The following is a 24,967-nucleotide window of genomic DNA, read 5'->3' as shown; positions in this document are numbered from 1 at the left end:
ATCGTTAAAACAAAAACGTTTTTCATGTTTTAGTAATAATTGACAAAATGTAGACATGAAATGTATAATGTTTAGCCTGAAGTCCAAATATCAAATAAACACTTTTTTCACAAAAGGTACAAATATAACAAAACAAGTGCGCTTCTTCAAGAATATAACTGCAGAAAAAGAACTCTCATTAGGGTGCGACATTGACACGCACCTAATACGACCACTTTGGTGGTGTAGCGGTAAGAACGTCTGACTTGTAATCAAGACGTTCACGGTTTGATCCTGGATGTCTCCGTTTTAAGTAGTAAACTGCTCTTCATACTATTATAGAATAAAAACATTCATTTGATTTGTCTGTAACAGCTAGTGTAAATTTGTTACTTGTAAAAGTTAGCTTTTTTTATTTTCTGTCACACTCACGCTCCTGTCAATCTGACCGTTAGTTTTCAAATAAAGACGTGCTATAACAGAGGTGAACTCAGATGAGGATGAGGGTTCTACATCGGAGAAAGAGAACAGAAGACCTCCCCGCAAGAAACATCCACTCACATGTCGGAACAACGCATGCAGAGTTAGCCACTCAATTGCTATTTCAAAATATGCTGCATTTGCTTTTGTCACATATTAGTTGCTTTACATCATAACTTAATAATAAATGTATTTGTGGATTTTTTTTTCCAGCAAATTAAATATACACCATTTCAGAAGGCAGCTAATTGTATATCTGAGATTATGCTATTCCATTAACAAATTGCCTTTCATGTAACGGGACAGATGTGCCTATAACCATTATGAGAGAGGCCAACCTAATGGCTGGCCAATGTGGAAACTTTGAACCACTAACAATTTTTATTTTGAAATGATCCTTAGAAAGATGTGTGTGATCATGTTCCCACTCGGTCAGGATAGGAACTGACTCCCTGGGGATCTGAACTGGATCTGCCAGTTAGAAAATGAACGGTGGAACAACTGTAGTCATTTTCATATTCATAATAATCCAAGGATGAATGTGAAACCACTGTTTCTTTATCACAAATGTGTATGACACTGTTTTACAAAAAAAAAAAATCTTGCTACTTGCGCAGTTTACTCGGCTGACAGTTGATTGGTCTTGTCATTGCATTCCCAATGCATACTGAAATACCGTGTTTTTGTTTCTCGACTAATTCTTTCCTGCCATAAAAGTGTAATGATAAAAGCCTTTTTTGCCTTGAAAATCCAGCATTAAGTAAAACCTTGCATTATTAAAAACTAAATAGGCAGCATATAAGCAATTCCACAACAAAAGTAAGTTTATATATAAGCTTAAGTTGCTCCATTAGCACACCTAGTTAGGTTGACAGTCCATCATTAATTGGCTGGTTGGAGTGAAAAACTTCTTGATAGCAAGTACCTCTAAAACCAAGTGAGCTTACTCACAATCTTATACCTTGCCTTCTGTATAGCATTTTATAATTCATTAACCGACCAATGTCTTTTTTTAAGGAAGTTTATAACTATTTTCATATCTTTAATAAATACTTTAAGAACCATTGTCTTGACCAACTGTAATTTATAAAAATGACATTTTAATGAATTAAATGGAAATGATGAATCAATCAGTCTGTGATACTTTCTATTATTTGTGCCAAAGATGCATTATTGGCCTCTGGATTATACAGTAGCATTTTGGTTTTCAGATTGTAAGAGCTATATGTAAGTTAGGAAGAGAGTCAAAAAGGGATATCAGATAGTTGTCTTAAGAGTGACATGGTTAATACAGTTGTTAGCTCTGCAGCCTCTTCCAGGATCCTGGGCGAGAACCTCATATTTAGTAATTATACAGTTTTAGTTTTTCCAGGTGCTCTACATTTCTCCCACATGTGGCAATTATAAATTACCTATGTATGAGTGCCCTTCTGTGTAAATGAGCCCTTGTTGTAGACACTTACCCAGTCCAGGTTAGATTCTGTATAATGCCAAGCAGTACCTGGACGGTCTATGACGCCCAACAACCCTGACCTGCATGATTAGTTTAGAATATTAATGTGTGTTTAAGTATACTGGTTGGGTTTTTAATGTTTGTGTATACTGTTCATAAACCTAATTAAAGTTGTTCAAAAATTGACAGATCAAGAATTGAGATGATTTGGTTATTTGCTTTTACCCACAAACTCTGGGAGCAGAGAAATTTGTTTTGTCTGGTTTGTGTGTATGTATAGAAATTGGACTTGTTACCCATTTTCTTAACATTGCATTACAGTTAAGGAAATTTTAAGAATTGAAAACTCTGAATACATGTATATTTGTGTTTGTTGCATGACATTGAGTTTTATGCACATGTATGTAAATCATTTTTCAACTACATCAAATATCCATCCATCCATTATCCAACCCGCTGAATCCAAACACAGGTTCACGGGGGTCTGCTGGAGCCAATCCCAGCTAACACAGGGCACAAGGCAGGAACCAATCCCAGGCAGGGTGCCAACCCCACCGCAGGACACACACGAACACACCCACACTCCAAGCATACACTAGGGCCAATTTAGAATCGCCAATCCACCTAACCTGCATGTCTTTGGACTGTGGGAGGAAACCGGAGCGCCCGGAGGAAACCCACGCAGACACGGGGAGAACATGCAAACTCCATGCAGGGAGGACCCGGGAAGCGAACCCAGGTCTCCCAACTGCGAGGCAGCAGCGCTACCCACTGCGCCACCGTGCTGCCCTACATCAAATATGTATAAGATATATATGGAAGTTCAACTAACAATTAGATAAAAAAGAAACCTTCAGAAACCTTGCATGTAATATAAAGGAAAAAGGTGAAATAATGAAAGTGCTAGGACCGCCTCGGGAGAGGGCATGGCAGTTGGAAACAATAGGAAACCCTGTTTTTTTACTCATTAACTGAATGAGCTGTCAGGGGTGCTTTGCTATTAGCGAACTGAAGTTTAATAAATTGAATGTTGCCCTTTTGTTTGTAAAATGTCATAATTTGTATTATGTTATTTAAAAAAATGTATTGCTTAACTTATATAAAAATAAATACATTATTTATTTTTTTATTGGTGATGGGAGCAGCCCAGTGGACCAGTAATTAGTCAGTTTGCCTCACAGCTTTGGTCATCTCCTGTCATTTTGTTATCCACTTATCTGAGTTTGAATTCTAGCTTACCCTTTAAAAACTGTTTTGCATGTTCTGTCTATGGCATGTGAAAGGAAATGCACATGTACAGTACAAAGATGTGTTTATTAGAATATTTGGCAACATTAAATATGCCTAGTTGGAGTGAGTTGAGGTGTGTGTGTGTGCGCCATGTGATGGACTGATGCTCTTTCCAGGATTGGTTCCAGCCTTACACCTAATGCTGCCAGGAAAAGTTTAGGTTCCCTTGGACTTAATTTGTAATAAGCATATTTTATAATGGATTAATGTATTTGTTGCTGTGGCTTTTTAGCTCAGCATCATTTATTATGAAAGGGCAATATACTTTCATAATACTGAGAGATACTGCAGTATAATCATACTTTGTCTTTGTGGCAATAGGAGCATACTGACAGGGATAAGCTGAATTATTACATATATTCTTTCCCATTATTGCATTGACTGAGCTCTGGATTATTGTTGCTGTTGCAAAAAGTTAAACCAAAAATGCCATTTCAAATAAACTCAATCTGTAGGATTTTAATGAATGTTTGGCTTTATCTACATCTGTAGTCTCGTGTGGCTGGACTGCTGAGTTTGCCACAGTTAACTTCTTGCTTGATAGGAAATGTTGACTCACAGCATAAACAGTTGTGCCCAATAGACAACTAAGTCAAGAGAAATATGTTCATTATTTTGTTTTTCCCCTCGTTTTGCAGCTTTTTTGTACTTTGGTCCAGAAGATATACAGTTACTGTATACTTATAGTAACTTAGTTACTGCCAATCTTTCTTTTTTAGTTAGTCTATGCAATTTTTGCAAATGAAGTAATTAAATGACCTAGGGCAGTCAGATCAAACGTTGCTATTCGAATAGAATTCAAATTTATTTAAAAAAGGTCTTATTCAAAGACAACAGATAACATTCGATTGTAAAAGAATGATCATTTGTTTTACCTGCATGTATTTTGGCATCGGGTTATTCTAGACAAGCAATGCAAAGATGCAGTATTTTATTGATCTGTTTTTGCACATAACTTACATGATTCCACTCTGTGTGAAAGGTTAGCTTATTTTCGTTAGTAAAACTTATAGATAGACCCCTTCGCAACAATTTTTTTGTCCCACAGTTCTATACTTTGATCTACAAGTGTCTTTGGCTCAGTTTTTCTAAATGCTTCTCCAGTACTCTAAAAGTATAATTATTGCACGTGGTTCTGTCCCTTTCAATCTTAATCTAATCTTAATCTGTTTAATACTAATACCTTCTCATTAAAATATATGGAAACATTTGTCTAATTCTGATTTTCCTTTTAGTACAATACTTCAAAATTCCCACCTTGAAGAGCCCTGTTAGTATGTCAGCCAACACAATTAGTCTGTCTTGCATGGCAGCTGGTTTTATATATCGTGTCTAAAACAGTGAGTTGTAATTAAAAATATCGGGGCCAGCTTTATTAAAATATTGCTGCATCTGTAAAGGACAAAAAAAATAAGATTGGGCAGATGCGGACTTGATACTGTGATGATTACAGGTGCCAACTGGCTTTTTTATTCTGATTGCCACAATATAAACAGCACTTTGGTGCTGCTCATTGGATAACACCAAAATAATAAATCAAGTCTACTGCTCACCTGTTTGCTTCTTGGATGCTCTTTGTCTTCACTTGCTATTCTTACCTTGTCACTATATTATCAGACCTGTATTCCAGCTGCCGTGGAAGGAAGTTTAAATACTTGCAGGCACTCAGCTCATCTTATGTGCTACAAATGTTTGTGTCTTAGTGCTGTGAGGACTGGGAATTGGGGTTAGGATGGAGCCTAGAGGAAAGTACTTTTTGAGAGATCGCAAGGCACCACCATAGGAACAGCTGAGCGACTGGCATGAGGGATAGAGCTTCAGCTGCAAACAGGCCGAGTGGTTTAAGACTTATGTACAAGACTGAAAACACGACAACAGTGTAGTTATATAGAGTGCAGCTGCTCAGGAATTTGGTGGTGTCTCTTGTATTTAGAAGGTAGTTGAATTACTGCTAGATATATTAGTGCTGGGCGGTATACCAGTTCATACTGAAGATTTTTCTTATACCGCAACATCAGTTTAAATTGCCTAAACAACGTTTGGAACGTGGCGCTGTAGGAAACTGTTTAAGAGGGACCTTTTTCACTGCTACACTGGTGTTGCGCATGGGCCCTTTTTCACTGCTACACCGCTAAACAGGCATGCCATGGAGTACATGTGGTAGTGGAGGAATTGTGTGGTGAAAATGGACAGAGAACATTCCGAAACTGAAGCTGTAGCAGACGATAAAGTTGAACATGATGACACAGAAGAACTTTTGCTGGAAAAAGGAGTTACGTCTGGAGATACTTTGGATTTGAAAGGTTGGATATGGACCATTATGTTCAAATGTGTGAATACTGTTTCTATACTACTGGATAATACTGCAAGCCAAGTTGTACTTGTTTTATTTTTTTCAATACTGTGTAATGTACCTGGGTACTGTGTAATAGTATGACGACATGTCGACTTTATTCTCGTAATTTGTTATTAAAGTAGAGCATCGTAAACTAAACTTCATCTTAAAATGAATATTTAATTTACTAGATTTTCTCAAACCCCGTCATAAGTTATGTAGCACATTAAATGCTTTAAGTGCACCCGGAGCCATGTTAATCGCTATGTGCTTCTTAAACTGACTTCCTCTTGCACTAAGAGGAGGCGCAGGCAGCACACAGAATACATTAATTTCATGATATTCCTGCTCCCTGAACATTTAGAATGCTAAGATAAATACTTGATATAATTTTCATGATGAAATGCATTAAAGCAGGGGTAGGCAACGTCGGTCCTGGAGTGCCACAGTATGTGCAGGTTTTTGTTCCAACCCAGTTCCTTAACGAGAACTCAATTATTGCTGATGAAGCACATATTGCTTAAGTGACATTTGAATGCTTCATTTTAGTGGTCTCGCTTGTTAAGGTTCTCCAACCTTAATTGCTTATTTCAATCTTAAACTGCTGCATTCAGTGTTTTAATTGCTCCTTATTAGCAATAAGATGTAAAAGACAAAGCAGCCAGCAGTTCTCCAGCTAGCTTTTTTCCAATTACATCTGTGTGTGTTCATCATGCACGGTTTGATTTAATAAAACACTTAATAGAAAAATGTGACAGACTGAAAATGATCTGTTTTAGGCTTCAAATCATTTGGATGATATCCTTGGAAAGGAAAAAAATCTACGATATAAAAGCCTTACATTGCACAGACTAACAAGCCATAAAATTAAATAAGGTCTGAGATTGGCAATGATTGGTTTCTAATTAAGCAATTGGGTTGAATGAAAACCTGTAGCCACTGCGGCTCACCAGGACCGACATTGCCTACCCCTGTTTTACATCTTATTGCTAATAAGGAGCAATTAAAACACTGAATGCAGCAGTTTAAGATTGAAATAAGCAATTAAGGTTGGAGAACCTTAACAAGCGAGACCACTAAAATGAAGCATTAAAATGTCACTTAAGCAATATGTGCTTCATCAGCAATAATTGAGTTCTCGTTAAGGAACTGGGTTGGAACAAAAACCTGCACATACTGTGGCACTCCAGGACCGACGTTGCCTACCCCTGCATTAAAGCATGTATTAATCATGTTGGGGCATGGTGGCATGGAGGTTGCACTGCTGCCTTGCAGCAATGGGGTCCCGGTTGTTCCTTGCTTTGAATTTGCATGTTTTTCTGGTGGGTTTACTCGGCGTGCTTCAGTTTCCTTTCAAAGTCATGTAGGATGTGGGGTTTTGTTATGCTATATTAACCCTGCCAGTGTATGTATTGCTCGTATTCACCCTGCGATGTGCTGGTGCCACGTTCAGGATTTGCTCCTGCCTCGCACACAATGCTTACTGGGATGGGCGCAACCCTGAGTGGATGGCATAATTAAACATGTATAACAAAGATTTTTTTAAAGTTCTGAACACTCCATGGTCTAAGTTTATAACTACGTTTAATTTCACAGACATTTATTGTGTGGTGATTGGTTATGTGGAGAACGAAAAAGGAAAGATAGGAACTGCGGGTTTGGTACATCAGACAGAGACAGCACACATGCAATAAAGAGAGCCCGCTCAGAAGAACATGCATTGAATTCTGTGTTCGTGTCTCCGACCACCAAATCACAAACCCAGTATTTACACAATATTTAAGTTAAACCTGTGCGATACCCATTCATACATCCAGTTTTTTGGAGCCTCGTCACACCTGCCATAAAGATCTCTACACTGAATGTACACCTGGGGACCCCTTACTGTGAGGGAGCAGCACTACCGTGCATGTTTAATACCTGCTTTAATGCATTTCATCATGAAAATTTATGTTAGCGTTCTACATTTTCAGAGAGCAGGAATATCATGAAGTGAGTGTATTCTGTGCGGCATTCGCTGCCGGTACCTCCTCTTAGTGTAGAGGAGGTCAGTTTAAGAAGCTCATACAGCGATTAACAACTGGGTCGGGGAACACTTAACACAAAGCATTTAATGTGCTACATTAACTTATGACGGGATTTGAGAAAAATAAAAAGTAAATTAAACATTGGTTTTAGGATGAAGTTTAGTTTACGACATTATTCTCAAAGTTTATTTTGTCATTAAAGTAGAAAGTGGAAATGTCGACTTTAATCTCGACATGCTTCCATAGGGCTATATACCGCAAATAGCATTATAAATGCAATTTGCAGTTTTATTATTTATGTATATAGCTTAGCTTGAAGCAAGGTCCACATTAATACAGTTTACCTTAATGATGGTTCAGTTGGTAAAGATGTCATCACCAAGTTGCACTTGTTTTTATTTTAATTTGGTGAATACTGTGTAATGCACCTGGGCTTTGAAGTCTTGGAAGTAATAGTGCAACTTCCAGTAATAATACTATTATTTATTGTATTGTTGTTGTTTATTAGTTTTAAATATTATTCAGTTTAATGATGAAGTTGTTTAAAAAGTCGCTTTAACTCTTTTAGGGCGGATGTCGACTTTTGTCGACAGGAGGGGTTGAAGGCTAATGTCGACATCCAAGGATAGGGGGCGACAATCAGCTGTTAATGGCGACAAATCTCACTGTCACGTCACAGGCATTCCCTCTGTGCTTGGAGGAATGCTAGACTCGTTGACTCGGCAAATAAACATTGCGTGTGCGTGAGTTGCGAAATGTAAACAATGGCAAGATGGCACCGACATGTGAAAAGGCAGCGAAGCAAGAGCAGAAAAGAAAACACTCGGCAGACAATGTTTTGCGCATTATCGTGGAGTCGGACTCTTGATTTTTCAGAATCGGACTTTATTGGCAGTGATCAGGAGATCGAGCAAGAGTGTGAGAAGCAGGCATCAGCTGATCAGACACCAGCCGATGCCACACCGGCAGATCTGCTGCCAGTTGAGTGCCTTCGCGCAGCCGATGCATCTACGGCAAGGTTCGCATGGGATAAATACACAGACATTGATCTGTTGAGAGCCGATCTGGCTACCGGAGTTTACAAGACAGCATGGCTTGCTGTTGGACACGACAGATCACCAGCTGCTGTACTTCAGGCTGCTCTCTCCTGATGCTGCTTTTCAGCTACTGTCAGACGAGACAAACAGGTAGGCAGAGATTTTTTTTGAATCGTGGGCTGCATTTGCATCGCTTTCTCGTTTTTCAAAGTGGAGACCCACAACGAAAGACGAGATGAAGCGCGCTGTGGCATTACAAATAGAGATGGGACAGAACTGGTGATATAACTTCAGGGAGCATTGGTCCAAACGTGTTTTGTCCCCTGGTGGCTTAGGTACGTGCTGCTGCAAAGTTTTATTCACTTCTGTAATAAACAGAAGCAAATCCCATGGGGTGAGCCAGGCTATAATGCCATACATAAAGTTCATAAAGTTTCAGAAGATGAAAAGAGGTGACAATACGGTTTTCATGCAGGCAGAAAACTTGGCGGCAGTGGCATGGCACAATGGCAAATGGGTGACTTGTCTCTCCACAGTACACACTAACAATATATGTGAGAGAGTGCAGCAACAGACAATTGAAAAATAGGCACCAAAGCAACACATACTGTAAGGAGTGCAATGTGGCAATGACTGAAATTGGCTGCTTTGAGCGAGATCAGACTTTGCTGTGTAAAATGTATGTGATATGTATGTGAAATCATAGAGTATGCAGCTCATACAACATGCAAGACAGTAACATTTGTCAAAAGTAAATATTTTTTGTTGATTTGATATGTTAAACAATTGCTTTGTGTTCTTTTTTAAAAAATGTTAGTTTTTGGAAAAATATTCAGCCCTGGGAGAAAAGAAACAAAAAAAAAATTAGCCCTAAAAGAGTTAAGGTGTCAGTGGACTGAGATTGTTAACATTAACAAAGTGCAGTTGGTTTACAAAAAATATTTACTATTTATTCCTTTTCTAATACATATTCAGTGCAATACAACTTTTGACAAGCACCTCTGGATGTTTTACTAAGTCTAAGTGCCTCTTTGGATGGTTGAAAATATGTTGTCAAATTTTTAGTTTAAGTTGTTTGCAAAATTTGTTCAATAAAAAGGCTCTATATTTTGACTGCATCTGCCATGCAATGTGATTCCTTCTCTTCATTAGTGCCACCCCCCTTGAAAACTGTCCTTGAAAACTCTCACTTTCTGGGGCCATGCAAACCTGCATTAATACTTGTGTGCACATTAAAATGTTTTTTGTACAATTCTCATAACAGTGGAATAGGTTATTCTTAGCCAGTAATTGCAGTGGAAAATGTGGTTAACAGCCACTCATGCATGGGAAAAAAATACCTTCCAATACCGTGAAACCGGTATAAATTTGAAAAATACCATGATATAGAATTTTGGTCATACCGCCCAGCACTAATAAATTTTATTTATATATATATATATATATATATATATATATATATATATATAATATAGAGGTTCTTATTTGTTCATGCCATGACTGTCACAATGGATGTTACCATTATAACAAAGTATAAAAAAAGCACATACAAATATGCATGTAATACTCAGAATTTTTGAGCTTAATTCGAATACAGTGGAACTTTGGTTCACGAACGTCTCGGTACACGTACAAATCGGTTTACAACCAAAACTTTCGCCAAACTTTTGCCTCGGTTCACGACCACACACTCGGTATACGAACAAGTCAGTTTCCCTTTTGGTTTGTGCGCTCTGATGATTTCCGCACGTGTTGCATTGTTCTCGGTCAGATGTGCGTGCTTTCGCTGTGAACTCTTTGTGCTCTATTTCATTTCCCTTCTGGTTCGTACGCGCCGATTACTGTATTTAAGCACATGTTCAGCTTCTCCCTGTTCATTGTTCTCAGTCAGACGTGCGTGCTTTACCTGTGAACTCTTTGTGCTCTACAGTATTTCGTGTGCTTTTGCAGTTAACCATGGCTTCTAAGCAAGTGTAGAGTGGTGAGAAGAAAGTTTTGCAGAAAATTGAAATCGAAGTAAAGAGAGAAATTATTGAAAAGTACGAGTGTGGCATTCGCGTTACTGATCTTGCCGCCAAGTACAAGAAGTCAAAATCTACGATTTCGACTATTCTAAAGCAGAAAGAATCTATTAAAGCAGCTGATGTTGCAAAAGAAGTTACAGCGTTAACCAGGCAGAGGCCTCAAGTGCTGGAAGAGGTGGAAAAACTGTTGCTAGTGTTTGCAAGTTGCTGAATGAGAAGCAACTTGCAGGGTATAGCATAAGCGAGGCGATGTTATGCAAGAAAGCCAGGAAGATTCATGGCGATTTGCTGCAAAACTATCCTTCTACGAGTGGCGAAAGTGAGGAATTTAAAGCCAGTAGAGGATGGTTTGAAAAGTTTTGCAAGAGAAGTGGCATTCATAGTGTGGTAAGGCATGGAGAGGCTGCTAGTTCCGACACTGAAGCTGCGAAAGAATTTGTGAAAAATTTCACAAAATTAGTGGAGGACGAAGGCTACATCCCGCAACAAGTCTTCAACTGCGACGAGACCAGATTGTTCTCCACCCAGTTCCTCCTCACTTCATAGTTTTCTTGGTGGTTTATGGTTAGTTTTTGTATTTTTTTTTTTTTTCATTTTTTCAAATGTTCATTTTTTTTCCTGTGCTTAAAACTCATTTAAAAAGAGTGTTTGCAGCGATCGGGTTGTAATGCTGTTAGCGTGAACTCCTGCAATGTTACTTTCTTGGTGATTTATGGTTGGTTTTTAAATAAAGTTCGGAAAAAAAAAAAAAAAGTGTTTACAGCAATCGGGTCATAAGGCTACAGTATAGCATGAACTCTTGCAATGTTAGTTTTCTCTGTTGTTCAAGGTTTTCTCAGTGTTATTCAATGTTTTTACATTTAGTTTACTATTACGCTGTGCATTCTATGGTTTAAGTAACTATATTTGTGCTTAAAAAAAAAAAAAAAATTTACATACAGTTCACAACCAAATCGGTTTACGACCAGAGTTTTGGAACAAATTATGGTCGTGAACCGAGGTTCCACTGTATATTCAAATTTCTACTTATTTGAATATCTGAACTTTATTTTTTGGCAGATTTGAAAGCCCAAAATACATGGTACTGAATGTTGCATCGTAATGATCTTTTTAAGTTTTTATTGAGCAAGATGTCTTTATTTCCCAAAAACTGAAATTCTCTTAAATGAGTTTTTATCGGTGATTTTGGATCTGGCAAACCTAGTCCTAATACATAGTAGAGATCTTGATGCCATTCATCTTAACTCTTGACCAAGGGACTGAGGCAGCAAAGGAGTTTCACAATACTCCTGACCTATTTCTCACTGTGTGTGAGGTTCATTTTTATGTATTTGATGGTGTGCATAACTAAAATATGGTTTTCGTTGTATATAATCAGATATTTCCAAACTAGGTACAGAGGATTTCAATTTGCACAAAGAACCAATGAGCAGCAACTTTTTAATAACATTCCTCCATGAGTTTTTTGATTTCTGTCTGTGAAGATGTATGAATCTTTTGAGCCAATTACTTGGCTACTTTTTCCTGTAAGTGTGCATTAGTCTAGTGTCGCACTTTTTGGTTTCAGCAGGCAGCCCTTTGCACCTTATATTTTAAAATAGTAAGAGAATGATCAAAATAGTTCTAAGTAATATACCGATCATATGAAATTTTGGGTATTAAACATCTCTGACTCCTCAGTGTCTAAGAATACCTAGTTAACTTTTAGCTATAAATTCTTTCATTCTCTTCTAAAGTTTACATTTTAAATATGATTATTATTTAGCTTGAAAATTAGATTATCTTTCCAACTTGAGTTATAAAGTGCTAATATCTGACAAAAACATGAGGGATAATTGAGATGAGCACTCTATTGTGTCGGTCATATTATATTTACATTGTAAATTAAAGAAGACTAAACTGAAACAAAACTAAACTAAAGATTATTGCTAACTTCAAGTCCAGTGTCCCCATGAGAGCCCATGGGTGTGAGTAAAAGTGTTCTTGTTTAATAAATGTGCTGTATAGTTGCGCTTTGAGTATTGAGAAAAGCGCTATATAAATGTAATGAATTATTATTATTTAAATATGCTGGACATTTGGTAGGGATATTGATCACTGAAACATTTGAGAAAATTGTCTAAGAAAAAAAAAGTACAATTTCTTGGCGTGTTTTGCTATGATGATTTTCCACTGTCAACATAGTAAATATACTGTACTTAATTTCAATAATAGGCCTTGTGAATAATTTCATTGGCATACCTGAATGCTGCATTTTAAAAAATTAGATGCTTGTATTTTTTTTTTTTTTTTGTTTTTTAATTTATTGTGCTTCAAGTTGATTTTTATTTAATACTTGAAACTGCAGTTCTTTTTCAATCCTACGCACTAAACTTAAAACCAAACTGCTCTCTGGGATTTGCACTTCACTTTTGCTCACCTCCCACTCTTATCCTAATATAGTATCTGAGTAGGCAGGGAGCTCATTTTGATTCTTCTGTCAACTTTAGAACAGCTCGCTTACCAGAAGTATTGTGGAGGACTTGACAGCCAAGAAGCATTTAATAGACTGGGGAGAGGGTACAGTTAAATTAAGTATATAATTCGTAGTTATTGGAGGCATCAATGCAAGAATGAAATTCACTGAATATGAGTACATTGATCTGTTATTATTTGTATTTCTTGACATTAAAGGTTAACAGATGTATCTTAATCTTATTAATTGCTGCTTTACTAAATTAATTCTGTCTTGAAGTAGCAGTTTTAGGAGTGATGCAAATTTTACAGTCATTTCTTATCACTTTAGTGTGCACTGTAAGTTGAGTCATTTTGCTATAGAAAACTTAAGCAAGAGCAAATACAGTCAGCTGCTTGTTTGTTTATAGGGCGAGTGCTTTACCATCCCTTCTAATATTGCCTGCAGGGGTTGGCCGTTTGTAAAGTGCAAACTAGTTTGAATTGAGAGTTCCAATGCAGCACGTCATGTAGCTAACAGATGTCTCTCTATATGCTTGTTTTAATTATCATTTGCTTTATGTTGACACATTGTTTTCCAGAACAGAAGGTAGCCTTCCACATGTCGTATATCATAACCTTAATGTAACTTATCTGTTTGTGTTCCTGTTAATTAAAAATGTGTTTAGGGCAAATCAAGTTTTAGGATTCATACTTTGTTTTTTTTTGTGTGTGTGCATGTTTTCACATTTCCGCAGAGTTTTTGATCTGAATATGTACATTTCGGTTCTCCTAATAGTTTATACATCTATGTATAGAAAAGCTACATATGAACATATAAAAATTATATCTGTATCATAGGGAACTCTGCCAATGTTTTTTTTTTTTTTTTTTTTTTTTACATTCTTTTTACATTCTGATGCTTCATATGCAGCATAATATTAGCTTAGTCTAGGAGGTTTTTTTTTTTTGGTTCTGAAGTAAATGCTGGTTCTAATATTTAATATAAACATTTATGTTGTGTTATTCATCGGTTTGTTCAAGTTTTCTTTCAAAAGTTAGACAGTTTGATTGATGGGGTAAAGTTTATTTACCTTTTATGAGTTAGTGTGTGCATGAGTGTGTAATTTGACATTGGCACTCTTGACACTAGTGCTGGGTGGTATGACCAAAATTCTATATCACGGTATTTTTTTCAAAATTATACTGGTTTCACGGTATTGGATGGTATTTTATTCCCATGCATGAGTGGATGTTAACCACATTTTCCACTGTAGTTACTGGCTAAGAATAACCTATTCCACTGTCATGAGAATTGTACATTGTACAAAAAAACATTTTAATGTGCACACAAGTATTAATACAGGTTTGCATGGCCCCATAAAGGGATAGTTTTCAAGGGAGTGGCACTAATTAAGAGAAGGAATCACATTACATGACAGATGCAGTCAAAATATAGAGCCTTTTTATTGAACAACTTAAACTAAAATTTGACAACATATTTTCAACCATCCAAAGAAGCATTTAGATTTAGTAAAATATCCAGAGGTGCTTGTCAAAAGTTTTATTGCACTGAACATGTGTTAGAAAAGGAATAAATAGTAAATATTTTTTGTAAATCAGCTACACTTTGTTAATGTTAACAATCTCAGTCCACTGACACGTTAAAGTGACTTTTTAAACAACTTTACCATCATTAAACTGCATAATATTTAAACTAATAAAAAACAACAATAAAATAAATAGTGCAACTTCCAGTAATAATATTATTACTTCCAAGACTTCAAGCCCAGGTGCATTACACAGTATTCACCAAAATAAAATAAAACAAGTGGAACTTGGTGATGATCGCCGCACAGAATACATTCACTGAAAATGTAGAATGCTAAGATAAATTTTCATGATGAAATGCATTGAAGCAGGTATTAAACATGCAAGGTATTGCTGCTCCCATACAGTAAGGCCAGATTTATACTTCACACAACGCATGCTGCAGCGGACGTTCCTGCTACGCAAGCGTTGTAGTGTTTATACTTGCGCGCATACTTTACATAAATCTGGAGGAATCCGCCGGGTGGCAATGCGAGATATTATCACAGTGAGAACATGTTCGGCTTCTCTGTGTTGTGAATTGCCTAACACCCATTAAATTCCGATGTCACCTTACCGCAATATCTCTGAAAAGGATATTTATTGATTAAATCCAGGGATGTGTCCATTCCAGCAAGCATTGGGCACGAGTGAGAAACAATCCCTGGACAAGGCCTCAGCTCATCGCAAGGTGAATACAAGCACACACATACACTAGCGTCATTTTAGCGACACCAAATCCCCAAATCTGCATATCTTTGGAAGGAAACTGGAGCACACTGTGGAAACCCAGCAGGAAAACATGTAAACTCTTCGTTATACATATTTAATTATGCCATCCATTCAGGGTTGCACCCATCCCAGCAAGCACTGTGTGCGAGGCAGGAGCGAATCCTGAATAGGGCATCAGCACATCGCAGGGTGAATACGAGCAATACATATACTAGCAGGGTCAATATAGCATAACAAAACCCCACATCCTACACAACTTTGAAAGAAACTGAAGCACGCCGAGTAAACCCACCAGAAAAACATGCAAATTCAAGACAGGGAATACCCGGGACCCCCTTGCTGCAACGCAGCAGTGCACCCTCCATGCCACTGTGCCCCCCCACATGATTAATACATGCTTTTAATGCATTTCATCATGAAAATGATATCAAGTATTTATCTTGGCATTCTAAATGTTCAGGGAGCAGGAATATCATGAAATTAATGTATTCTTTGTGGTGATTGCTGCCTATGCCTCCTCATAGTGCAAGAGGAAGTCAGTTTAAGAAGCACTTAGCGATTAACATGGCTCGGGGAACACTTGACACAAAGCATTTAATGTGCTACATAACTTATGATGGGGTTTGAGAAAATCTAGTAAATTAAATATTCATTTTAAGATGAAGTTTAGTTTCCGATGTTCTACTTTATTGACAAATTATGAGAATTAATTCAACATGTCGACTCTATTCTCGTCATAAGCGTCGAGATTAAAGTGGAACTGTTGAGATTAAATTCAACATGTCGTCACACTATTACACAGTACCCAGATACATTACACAGTATTGAAAATAAAAAAATAAATAAAACAAGTACAACTTGGCTTGCAGTGTTATCCAGTAGTATAGAAACAGTATTAACACATTTGAACATAAAGGTCCACATCTGACCTTTTAAACCAAAGTATTTCCAGACAACAGACACGGCTCCTTTTTTTGGCAAACATTCTTTTGTGCCATCATGTTCAACTTTATCGTCTGCTTCAGTTTCAGAATGTTCTCTGTCCATTTTCACCGTTCAATACCCTCCACTAACGCATGTACTCTGTTGCATGCCTGTTTAGCGGTGCAGCAGCGAAGAAGGTCCCCTCTTAAACAGTTTCCCGCTACGCCACGTTCCAAACGTTGATTAGGCTATTTAAACCGGTGTTGCGTTATAAGAAAAATCCATATCATAACAAAAATAAAAAAAACGGTTTTCGGTATGAACCGGTATACAGCCCAGCACTACTCACTTGTCACGATTAAACCTTTACCAAAAAAAAAAAACTTTCATTCTGATCCTGTGAATTCATAGTGTCTCTGAAATAACATATTAAATAGTATTTCCTTAATTTTTCAATTCAGAAGTAATCACACTACATTAATATATATGTTTACTGCATATTTAAATTTAATATATTAGGAAAGTAACTGTTCACTTAGATGTTTGATTTACACAAGACTACCATAATTTGCAAAAAGCATGAAAAATGTAAATGTTCCAAGATTTAAAAATAGAGATGTTGGCTTATATATTTAATATTATTTTTGTTGCCAGCTTACATTCACAGTGCTACAATTACTTTATTTTCCAACAGCAGGAGTCAGATGAGGTGGCTCGGGCATCTGATCAGGATGCCCTCCTGGACGCCTCCCTGGTGAGGTGTCCGGGCACGTCTAACCGGGAGGATGCCCCGGGGAAGACCCAGGACACGTTGGAGGGACTATGTCTCTCGACTGGCCTGGGAACGCCTTGGGATTTCTCCCGGAAGAGCTAGAAGAAGTGGCCGGGGAGAGGGAAGTCTGGGCATCTCTGCTCAAGCTGCTGCCCCCGCGACCCGACCTCGGATAAGCGGGAGACAATGGATGGATGGATACTTTGTCATAGGTTTTGCCGGTGTAGTTTTGATATTCTGTGCCACTTAGAATAATAACCATAACTACTGTATACCTTTTGATCTGCATTAATCAAATTTCGCAGTTATGCTATGTGTGGTCTGTATTTTTTTTAATGTCCACATTATAGGAATTGGTTGTTGGTATTAGAATTTGTTGAGTTTTTGCCTTAATCAACCCCCATTCTCCCAATTGTCGTCTTATTACTGGAATATCATCATCTTTCATGATGCAAATTGGCTAAGAAAAATGACATGTCTGTGTTATTGTGGTAACTGATAAGGATATGCAAATATTCTTTTTTTTTTCAAGATATGCTCATGTGCTTGCACTCTCTGAAATGTGTCAAAATGCATGAGTTTGTTTTATGCCCATTTCTTTAGATTAATGTTGATTCACTGAATTGCATATCTATAAAGATTTTAGCAAAAGTATAGCAATTACTGGAGGTTTGTGGGTAGCATTTTGATTTTGAAAAGATTATATAATAAGTTAGGTAAGTATGCAGTTGTACAGCTAACACACATCTGTTTACACCTGGTCATTCAGCCTCTGAATTCTCATGTGTTAACAGGGCCTTCCTTGTAATCATATTTGTTTTGATACTGTAGGTAAAGCACATGGTTGTATCATCCTTTCTGTGTTTGAGACGGTACTTTTTAAAGGTGTTTTTACGCAAAATATTTATACCAATGTTGTAGCTGCTGGATATTTTATCTGCACATAATACCTTACAATTAATTTGTAGTTGTTCAATACTTGTTCTGACATTGCCACCAATGATTGAAATGTTTGTGCTTTGTTTTCTGATTTGTGATCTTTCTCTACAAATTGTTAACTATAAAAAAAGTGATTAAATGTAAGCCAATTTTCTAAAACAAACCATATATAGGCTATCAACATCTTCAGCCTGTAAGGCCCCCAGAGTGGTGGTGGGGGTTTGAGTTGAATACAATTCTGCTCAACCATGTCCACTTGTCCTTGCCGCACTGTGCAGCTCTTGATTATTAAATGTATGAAATTGAAACTTTGCAAATGAGTTTGTTTTCCTTGAGTCTGTGTCGCTAATATTTTTAGGTAAAAGGCATCTTAATGGTGACTGTTACTAGCAACAGTTGCTTATAAAGCAAAGCTGGTTACATAAACTTTTGTCACTTGTTTTCTGTGAAGTAGTGTTAGTGAATGTATATTAGATTACATTACATACTCTTTATTAATCCTATGTGGAAATTCAGATGGATGCTGCAGCTAAAACATTAAAAAAACACACAAGGATACAGATTCATAGGACAAATAGTACAGTCAATCAATTGATAAATAAATAAAACTAAATGTATGTTGTGCAGAATGTTCAGAACAAACTTATAGTATATCTGCCTGATAGGAGTGGAGAGAAGAGATCCCCAGAGGCACTTCCTAGCACACTGTGGTGGAATGAACCTGTTGTTAAGTGCTCTGAGAGAGCGCCCCCTAAGAAGGGAAGGACAGAATTTTTTATGATGGCGTCCAATTTTACCACCATCCTCTCTTCCTCAACAGCTTCCAGTGTGTCTAGGGTTCATCCTGTGATAGAGCAGGCTTTCCTGGTTTATTCAGGCATTGTGCATGTTTTGAGTTCAGGTTGCTTCCCTAGGTGATTGCAGCATAGAAAAACACACTGGCTACTATGATCTGATAGAATATTTCCAGCAGCTTGCTGCATACACCAAATGACCAAAGTCTCCTTAGGAAGTATAATCTGGTCTGCTATATGTTTTTGGGTGAAGAAAAAGAGTTCTCTCTTTTATCATTGGAGCTGAATGTGACATACCAGCTGCAGCACGACAGGCCTGATAATTCCTTGGATATGAATCTGGAGTGTTTTTGTTCACCCGGTGTGTGTTTCTTGTTCTTTTGAGGTAAATTTAAACAATGCAACATCAATGCATGATCTGTATATAAAAATAAATAAATAAATAAATAAATAAGTGGATTTCGTTGATCTGCAGTCTCCATAGTTGGACTGAAAATTCTTGGTTATGGCACTGCTCCAGTATATGGTATACAAGGTCATGGGCCTTTTGAGGTGAGATGTGCATGAATTCTAGACATAATAGCTAATCCAGCCACAGGAGAACTCTGCCAATATAACCAGGCTTTTGACTGAAGATTTCCTTTCCATTATACCCACCCTCCTACCACATGAAGTATGATGGAGTGTCTAAAGACTTTGGACTTGTAACTCCCATTTTTGCTCTTCTGGCCAATGCCTCTGATTCTGTTTATGATTTTAATTAAATCACTTAAGTAGCCTGTGCTGCTATATTAATCTATATAGTGACTTAGTATGGTGGTTTACTATAGAAGTGTGATATTTAAAGTAAAGATTGTGTATACACAATATGTGTGCATTTATATGTAGCATACTATGTTATATGTACTTTGTGGGATGATATTTTATGTGAAACTTAGTCTATAACTTGCATCTGTTGTGTTTTATTTTGCAGGCTGCAGCAGGAATCCTGTGCTATGTAGGGGCCTATGTGTTTATCACATATGATGATTATGATCATTTCTTTGAAGATGTCTATACACTGATTCCTGCAGTAATTATTATTGGTGTTGGAACTCTCCTGTTCATCATTGGATTGATTGGCTGTTGTGCAACAATTCGAGAAAGTCAGTGTGGACTAGCAACTGTGAGTTGTTTGTTTCATTTATTCATTTAATTTCCTTTTTTTCCTGCAGGATCTTCATAAATGTTTTTCTTTATATCTGTATACAGTTCCACTACATAGAACAAAATGTGAAAGGGGAAAGAATTTTGAATGACCTTTTATGTAATCTGCAGAATGGTAATAAAACATAAAAATCAACAAATAATTTTTTTTTCTTCAAGAGAAATATTTTTGTTTCATTTAGTAAGAATATATAATACTTAACATCAAGGCTATATCTTGTAATTAAAATGATACAATTACAAAACAAAATTAAAATTGAAAATTTAGTACAATAGAATTAAACCTTTAGTTGCCATTCATAAAACCAAACATTCCTTTATTTTTGTGCATTAATGTATTGTCAGCTGGCAGTGAAGTATTAACAAATTAGATGATTGGACTGCATGCCTTTATATCCCATCATCACAACACATAGCAGTTGGTTTAAGCTAAGAAATTGAGCTATATCGTAGAATACTATAGATGTTACATCCACTATCTAATCAGCTAATTATGGGAAAATGCTAAAATTTGCAAACTTTTTTTGATGCATCCCCCAGTGGGTCTTTTACCATAGCAGTGGATACTTAAAAGGAATCCAGCAAAATAAATATACGCTTGGACAAAAGTGCATCTGAACAACTGCATGTTCCAAGTTATCATCCATCTGCAGAACTGAATGGTATTCAGAATTTGTTCAGGTTAGCCATAAAAAGTTAGTGTCTAAATCATAAAAAATGGTTCTGATGGTGTAATTGCAATGTGTTCCCAGTAGTAGGAACCTGCTGTGTCTTGCACCTGTGAATAAACAGCCAAGAAAGTCTTAAAAGTGCTGGAAATGAAATTAATTGCAGTCTCATAATCACACACAAGGAATTACTTTTCAAATGAAAAAGAACAAAAAGGATGTATCAAAGACATGATAAAAACATTGTTTGTCTCGTATTAATTGACCGCATTGCAGATAGACTGAAAGCCCAAACTTAACTAAGGGGAGCTGCAAATACAAGTTACATCTCAATCATCACATACTGTGGAACCGATGGCTCTGGCAGAGAGAAAGTGATTGGATACTGTAGGCATATTTCTTTTGGTGCATCAAACTGACAAATGAGGAAAGCAAAATTTCAGAACTCATACAACACAATGGACTACAATTGCATACAAAGTCAGGATGTCATCCAGCGGGATGATACAGGGAGCAGACAGAAAAACAAAAATAAAGGTGTGGCAAAACAGTATATATTACTCGTTATTTTGAAATGTAAGGGCTTCAAGATCGACATCATCACCTACAGAGAGGATGAGATTGATACTGTAGTATGAAACCGTTTCACTGAAAAATCAGTGTAATGTAAAGGTAGTCCAGACTGAGTGGAGTTTTGTCAAATTGCTCCTCAAAGAACAGCTGGCAGAAAAGTCCTCCAGTAGTTTATGATAAATCATCTTGATTAAAGAACTATAATGTACAGGTTTCAGGAGTGTTTTGCATTCAGTTTAGAACATGCTCATGCTATCCATACAAGCTGGAATGAGGCTTTTCTGCACAAAATGTAATAATTTAAAGTACGCACTTTTATTTCGTATTGAGAACTGAATTAGCCCAAAATGCCCTTCACTTGATCATTTATTTTTCTTGAGCCCTGTGCGAGGTGCTGAAGCACTGGATAGCAATTACGAGAAAATGGGAGTCTTGGTACACTGGATGATCTCAGAATCAAATGCGTAGATAACCGACTTTGTGTCTATAAATAGCAATTTGATTTTAAATGTTTTAGAAGCCAGTGGCTTCCAATTTACTTTTTAGCGTGGAGCTCCGCTAAAGAGATTATATCCTCAGTGCATAAGATGGAATATATGAAATTGTACAAAAGTCCAGCCAAAAATCTTCTAGGCAAATTTCAATGAAACATTTTGGCCATTTAGGACATATACTGAAACCAGCAGAAACGTTTTTGGGTTTGGATTCCACATGAAAAAATATTTGTTGGTTTTATAGTTCACTGAAGAATAAACTATTTCTAATATAGCTACATAACAGAAGTGATGGGCACATTTATTCAAATCACAACCAGTTAGTGGTGTATGGAATACCTTGTGCCAAGACAGGCTTAATTGTTAGGTCATTCCCCCTTAAGAAAACCATTCAAAATTATTATAAAATGCAGTACTTTTTTTAACTATGTAGATAATTTCATTAAAAACTTCATATTCTTTTATGCTCTTTAGATGCATTTAGCATCACATTATCAATGAAACAAAACTTTTTGTTTTTAATGCCAGAAAATTCTAAATCTCATAAGAAAGGCCTAGACAATATTATTTTAGAAAAAAATTATATAAGCCAGAATGATGAAACTCCTTGGTGCCGTGTATATTGTATTTTTCATAGTAATTAGAGCAAAAAATAATTAGTTATGTGAAGTCCTTGATTCAGCTTCATTTGAGGCATATTGTAAGAGGTTTCGCACAGTGTATTTTGGAAAACCTTTAATGATATCAATGTAAAATGCTGAAAGTTTGTAGATAATTTTCTTTATTACTGTAGTTATTTCAAAATCTTCTGGACAGTCAAAAAATGCACAAATATCTGTTTATTAATGTACAGGGTCATTAAAATGTTTAAGGAAATATGCCAGCTATGAATAATGAATGTTTTTGAAATTCAGTATGCAAACGGATACTTTTTAGTGAAACATAACACATGAGGTGGAAGACTTCTGTTCAATAAGGGTAATTTTAGGACATATGCACATGTCATTGATTTGCATGTAATGAAGCCGATTATTTGATCGTCTTTAGGTTTGTATTATGAGTATTGTTTTATGAGTTTGATTCTAGAAAATTAGTTATTTAGCCCGTTTGTGGAAGGCATAGAAACTATCAAAATGAGAATGAATATTCAAATGATGGCCTCTGATTTTCAGGAGTATGTAACAACATTAATGAAACAACCACAATGCTTAATTTAATCTTTTTTTGTGAATTTGTCCAATGTTATATTGCACAGGAGTAGGTATCCTAAGGTACAGAAATGCATCTTGAATCATTTTAAGTTATATTTTTATGTACTTTAACTAAATTAGAAATTTTAAGCCATCCAATTAAAATGTTAATTTCTTTACAGTTTGTGATTATTCTTGCTGCTGGTTTTCATTACGGAAGTGGTTGTTGTCGTGCTTGGTTATATCTACAGAGCAAAGGCAAGTACTTTCTATAACTTTTATGTTGCTTTATATATGTAGATTTTTATCAATGAAAATTGTGATTTTGTGTGGGAAATATCCAAGGAAAGTTAAATCTATATATACTATATAATGCGAAGCTGACGTGATTCACTCACATTCTAACTTGTTCAAACAAATATACAATTTCCTATTTGGGTAAAAAGCTCATATTTGGCAGGATGGTACATCTAAATATATATCAATTTTGGGGGCAAAAAACCCCAATACATATAAAAAATAAATACCCCAAAATCTCAATGGGTTGACTGATTTGATTGAAATTTGGTGGTGTTCTAGAAAAAGAAAATTAGCCAACATTTTTTTTCCTGAAAGAGCTAGATTGCAGATGCATGTGGTAAAAATCAGATTCCTTCACAGGGTGTCTGGGCTCAGCCTTAGAGATGGGGTGAGAAGCACAGACATTTGAAAAGTAGCTCAAAGTAGAGCCGCTGCTCCTTTGGATCAACGGGAGCCAGTTGAGGTGGTTCATGCATCTGATTAGGATGTCTCCTGGACACCTCCGTGCGGGAGGTGTTTCCGGGCATGTCCAGCTGGGAGGAGACCTGGGGGCAGACCCACAATCCGCTAGAGAGAGGTATAGTTTTCCTGCTGGACTGGGACACCTCTGTATCCAAAACCCTGGAGGAATTGGAGGAGGGTAGTGGGGGAAAAGGGATGTCTAGGCATCATTGCTTAGACTTTTGCCAATGCAACCGAGAAAAACAAACGTCAGAAAATGGATTCATTGATTTTTATTTTTTTTCTATTTGTCTATAGATTTTTCATTTGTCGGTATTTAATATTTTGCTAACTTACATGCTGAGAGTGTGCTTATGCAACTGAAGGATGCAGCAGAAGTGATTGCCGAGCCACGTGAACAGCAGCACTAACCAATAGGGTTAATGGATGAATGAAGAAGGGACAGTGTCCTGGACAGGAAAAAAGAGACATGATCACATAGTGAAATGAAACGAAAAAATTCTGCAGAGCTCAGTGGGGCAAGTGCTGGTTTTTATCATGACCACTGTAACTATGCATACTATCTGTCATCTTGGTCATCCATTCTGCTCTGTCGACCTCCAGTCCTTGGTCATAGCGCTGAAAACTTCTTTCAACACCAGCTGTTCGATTGCAGTGCTTAAAAACATTAAGGGGAATCCTCCGTCAAGCCCCGCTATTAAATCGCAAGAATGTTTTAGTAATGGACAATTGTGTATAGCGCATTCAGGAGTAAGCAGCTCACACTAAACCTAATATTATTATTATTTGTTATTATTTATTGAACACCTTTATCCAAGATGACTTAACAACAATTGAGATATCATTGGTTACATTGCTTTTTCCATTTGGAGTACAGGCAGGTGAAGTGACGTGCTCTCAATTACACAGTGTCTGTAGTGGGATTTGAACCCATAATCTCAAGATTAGAAGTCCTAGGTCCAAAGTTTTAAAACCAAGTACAGCACACTGTCTGCCAATAATATTAGCCCTTGGTTAAAAAATTAATAAACTACAAGTATTGTGTACAGAAAAACACTTGGTTAGTTGCATAGTACAGGTTGAGTATCTCTATCTGAAAATCAGAAACATTTTAAGTGCCACCGGTGCACGTATACAACCAAAGGGGGAAAAGGTGTAGTAACAGCACTTCCCAAACCACTGCGTGGCAGGTGGAGTGTGGGCGGCAGTTTGTAGACGCATCTGTGCTGGGTGCAAAAGCTGCACAGCAAAAATGATGTCGGACA

At 36.8% G+C, this 24,967-nt stretch overlaps 2 protein-coding genes across 2 annotated transcripts in view; both read left to right on the top strand.

The window, feature by feature from the left end:
- LOC127526110 (craniofacial development protein 2-like) overlaps positions 1-24,967 on the top strand; it is a 1,015,936-nt gene that overhangs the window by 713,160 nt on the left and 277,809 nt on the right. The gene's annotated exons all lie outside the window — the stretch shown is intronic.
- The window catches only part of tspan3a (tetraspanin 3a), a 48,424-nt gene that overhangs the window by 5,729 nt on the left and 17,728 nt on the right, over positions 1-24,967 (top strand). Inside the window, 2 exon segments of the mRNA XM_051920361.1 lie at positions 19,783-19,985; positions 23,123-23,198. Coding sequence (XP_051776321.1) covers positions 19,783-19,985; positions 23,123-23,198 — 279 coding nt within the window.

Source organism: Erpetoichthys calabaricus, chromosome 17 (genome assembly GCF_900747795.2).
Source record: "Erpetoichthys calabaricus chromosome 17, fErpCal1.3, whole genome shotgun sequence".
NCBI lineage: Eukaryota > Metazoa > Chordata > Cladistia > Polypteriformes > Polypteridae > Erpetoichthys > Erpetoichthys calabaricus.
The sequence above is the reverse complement of the archived record's forward strand: the minus strand, read 5'-3'. Positions and strand labels throughout refer to the sequence as shown.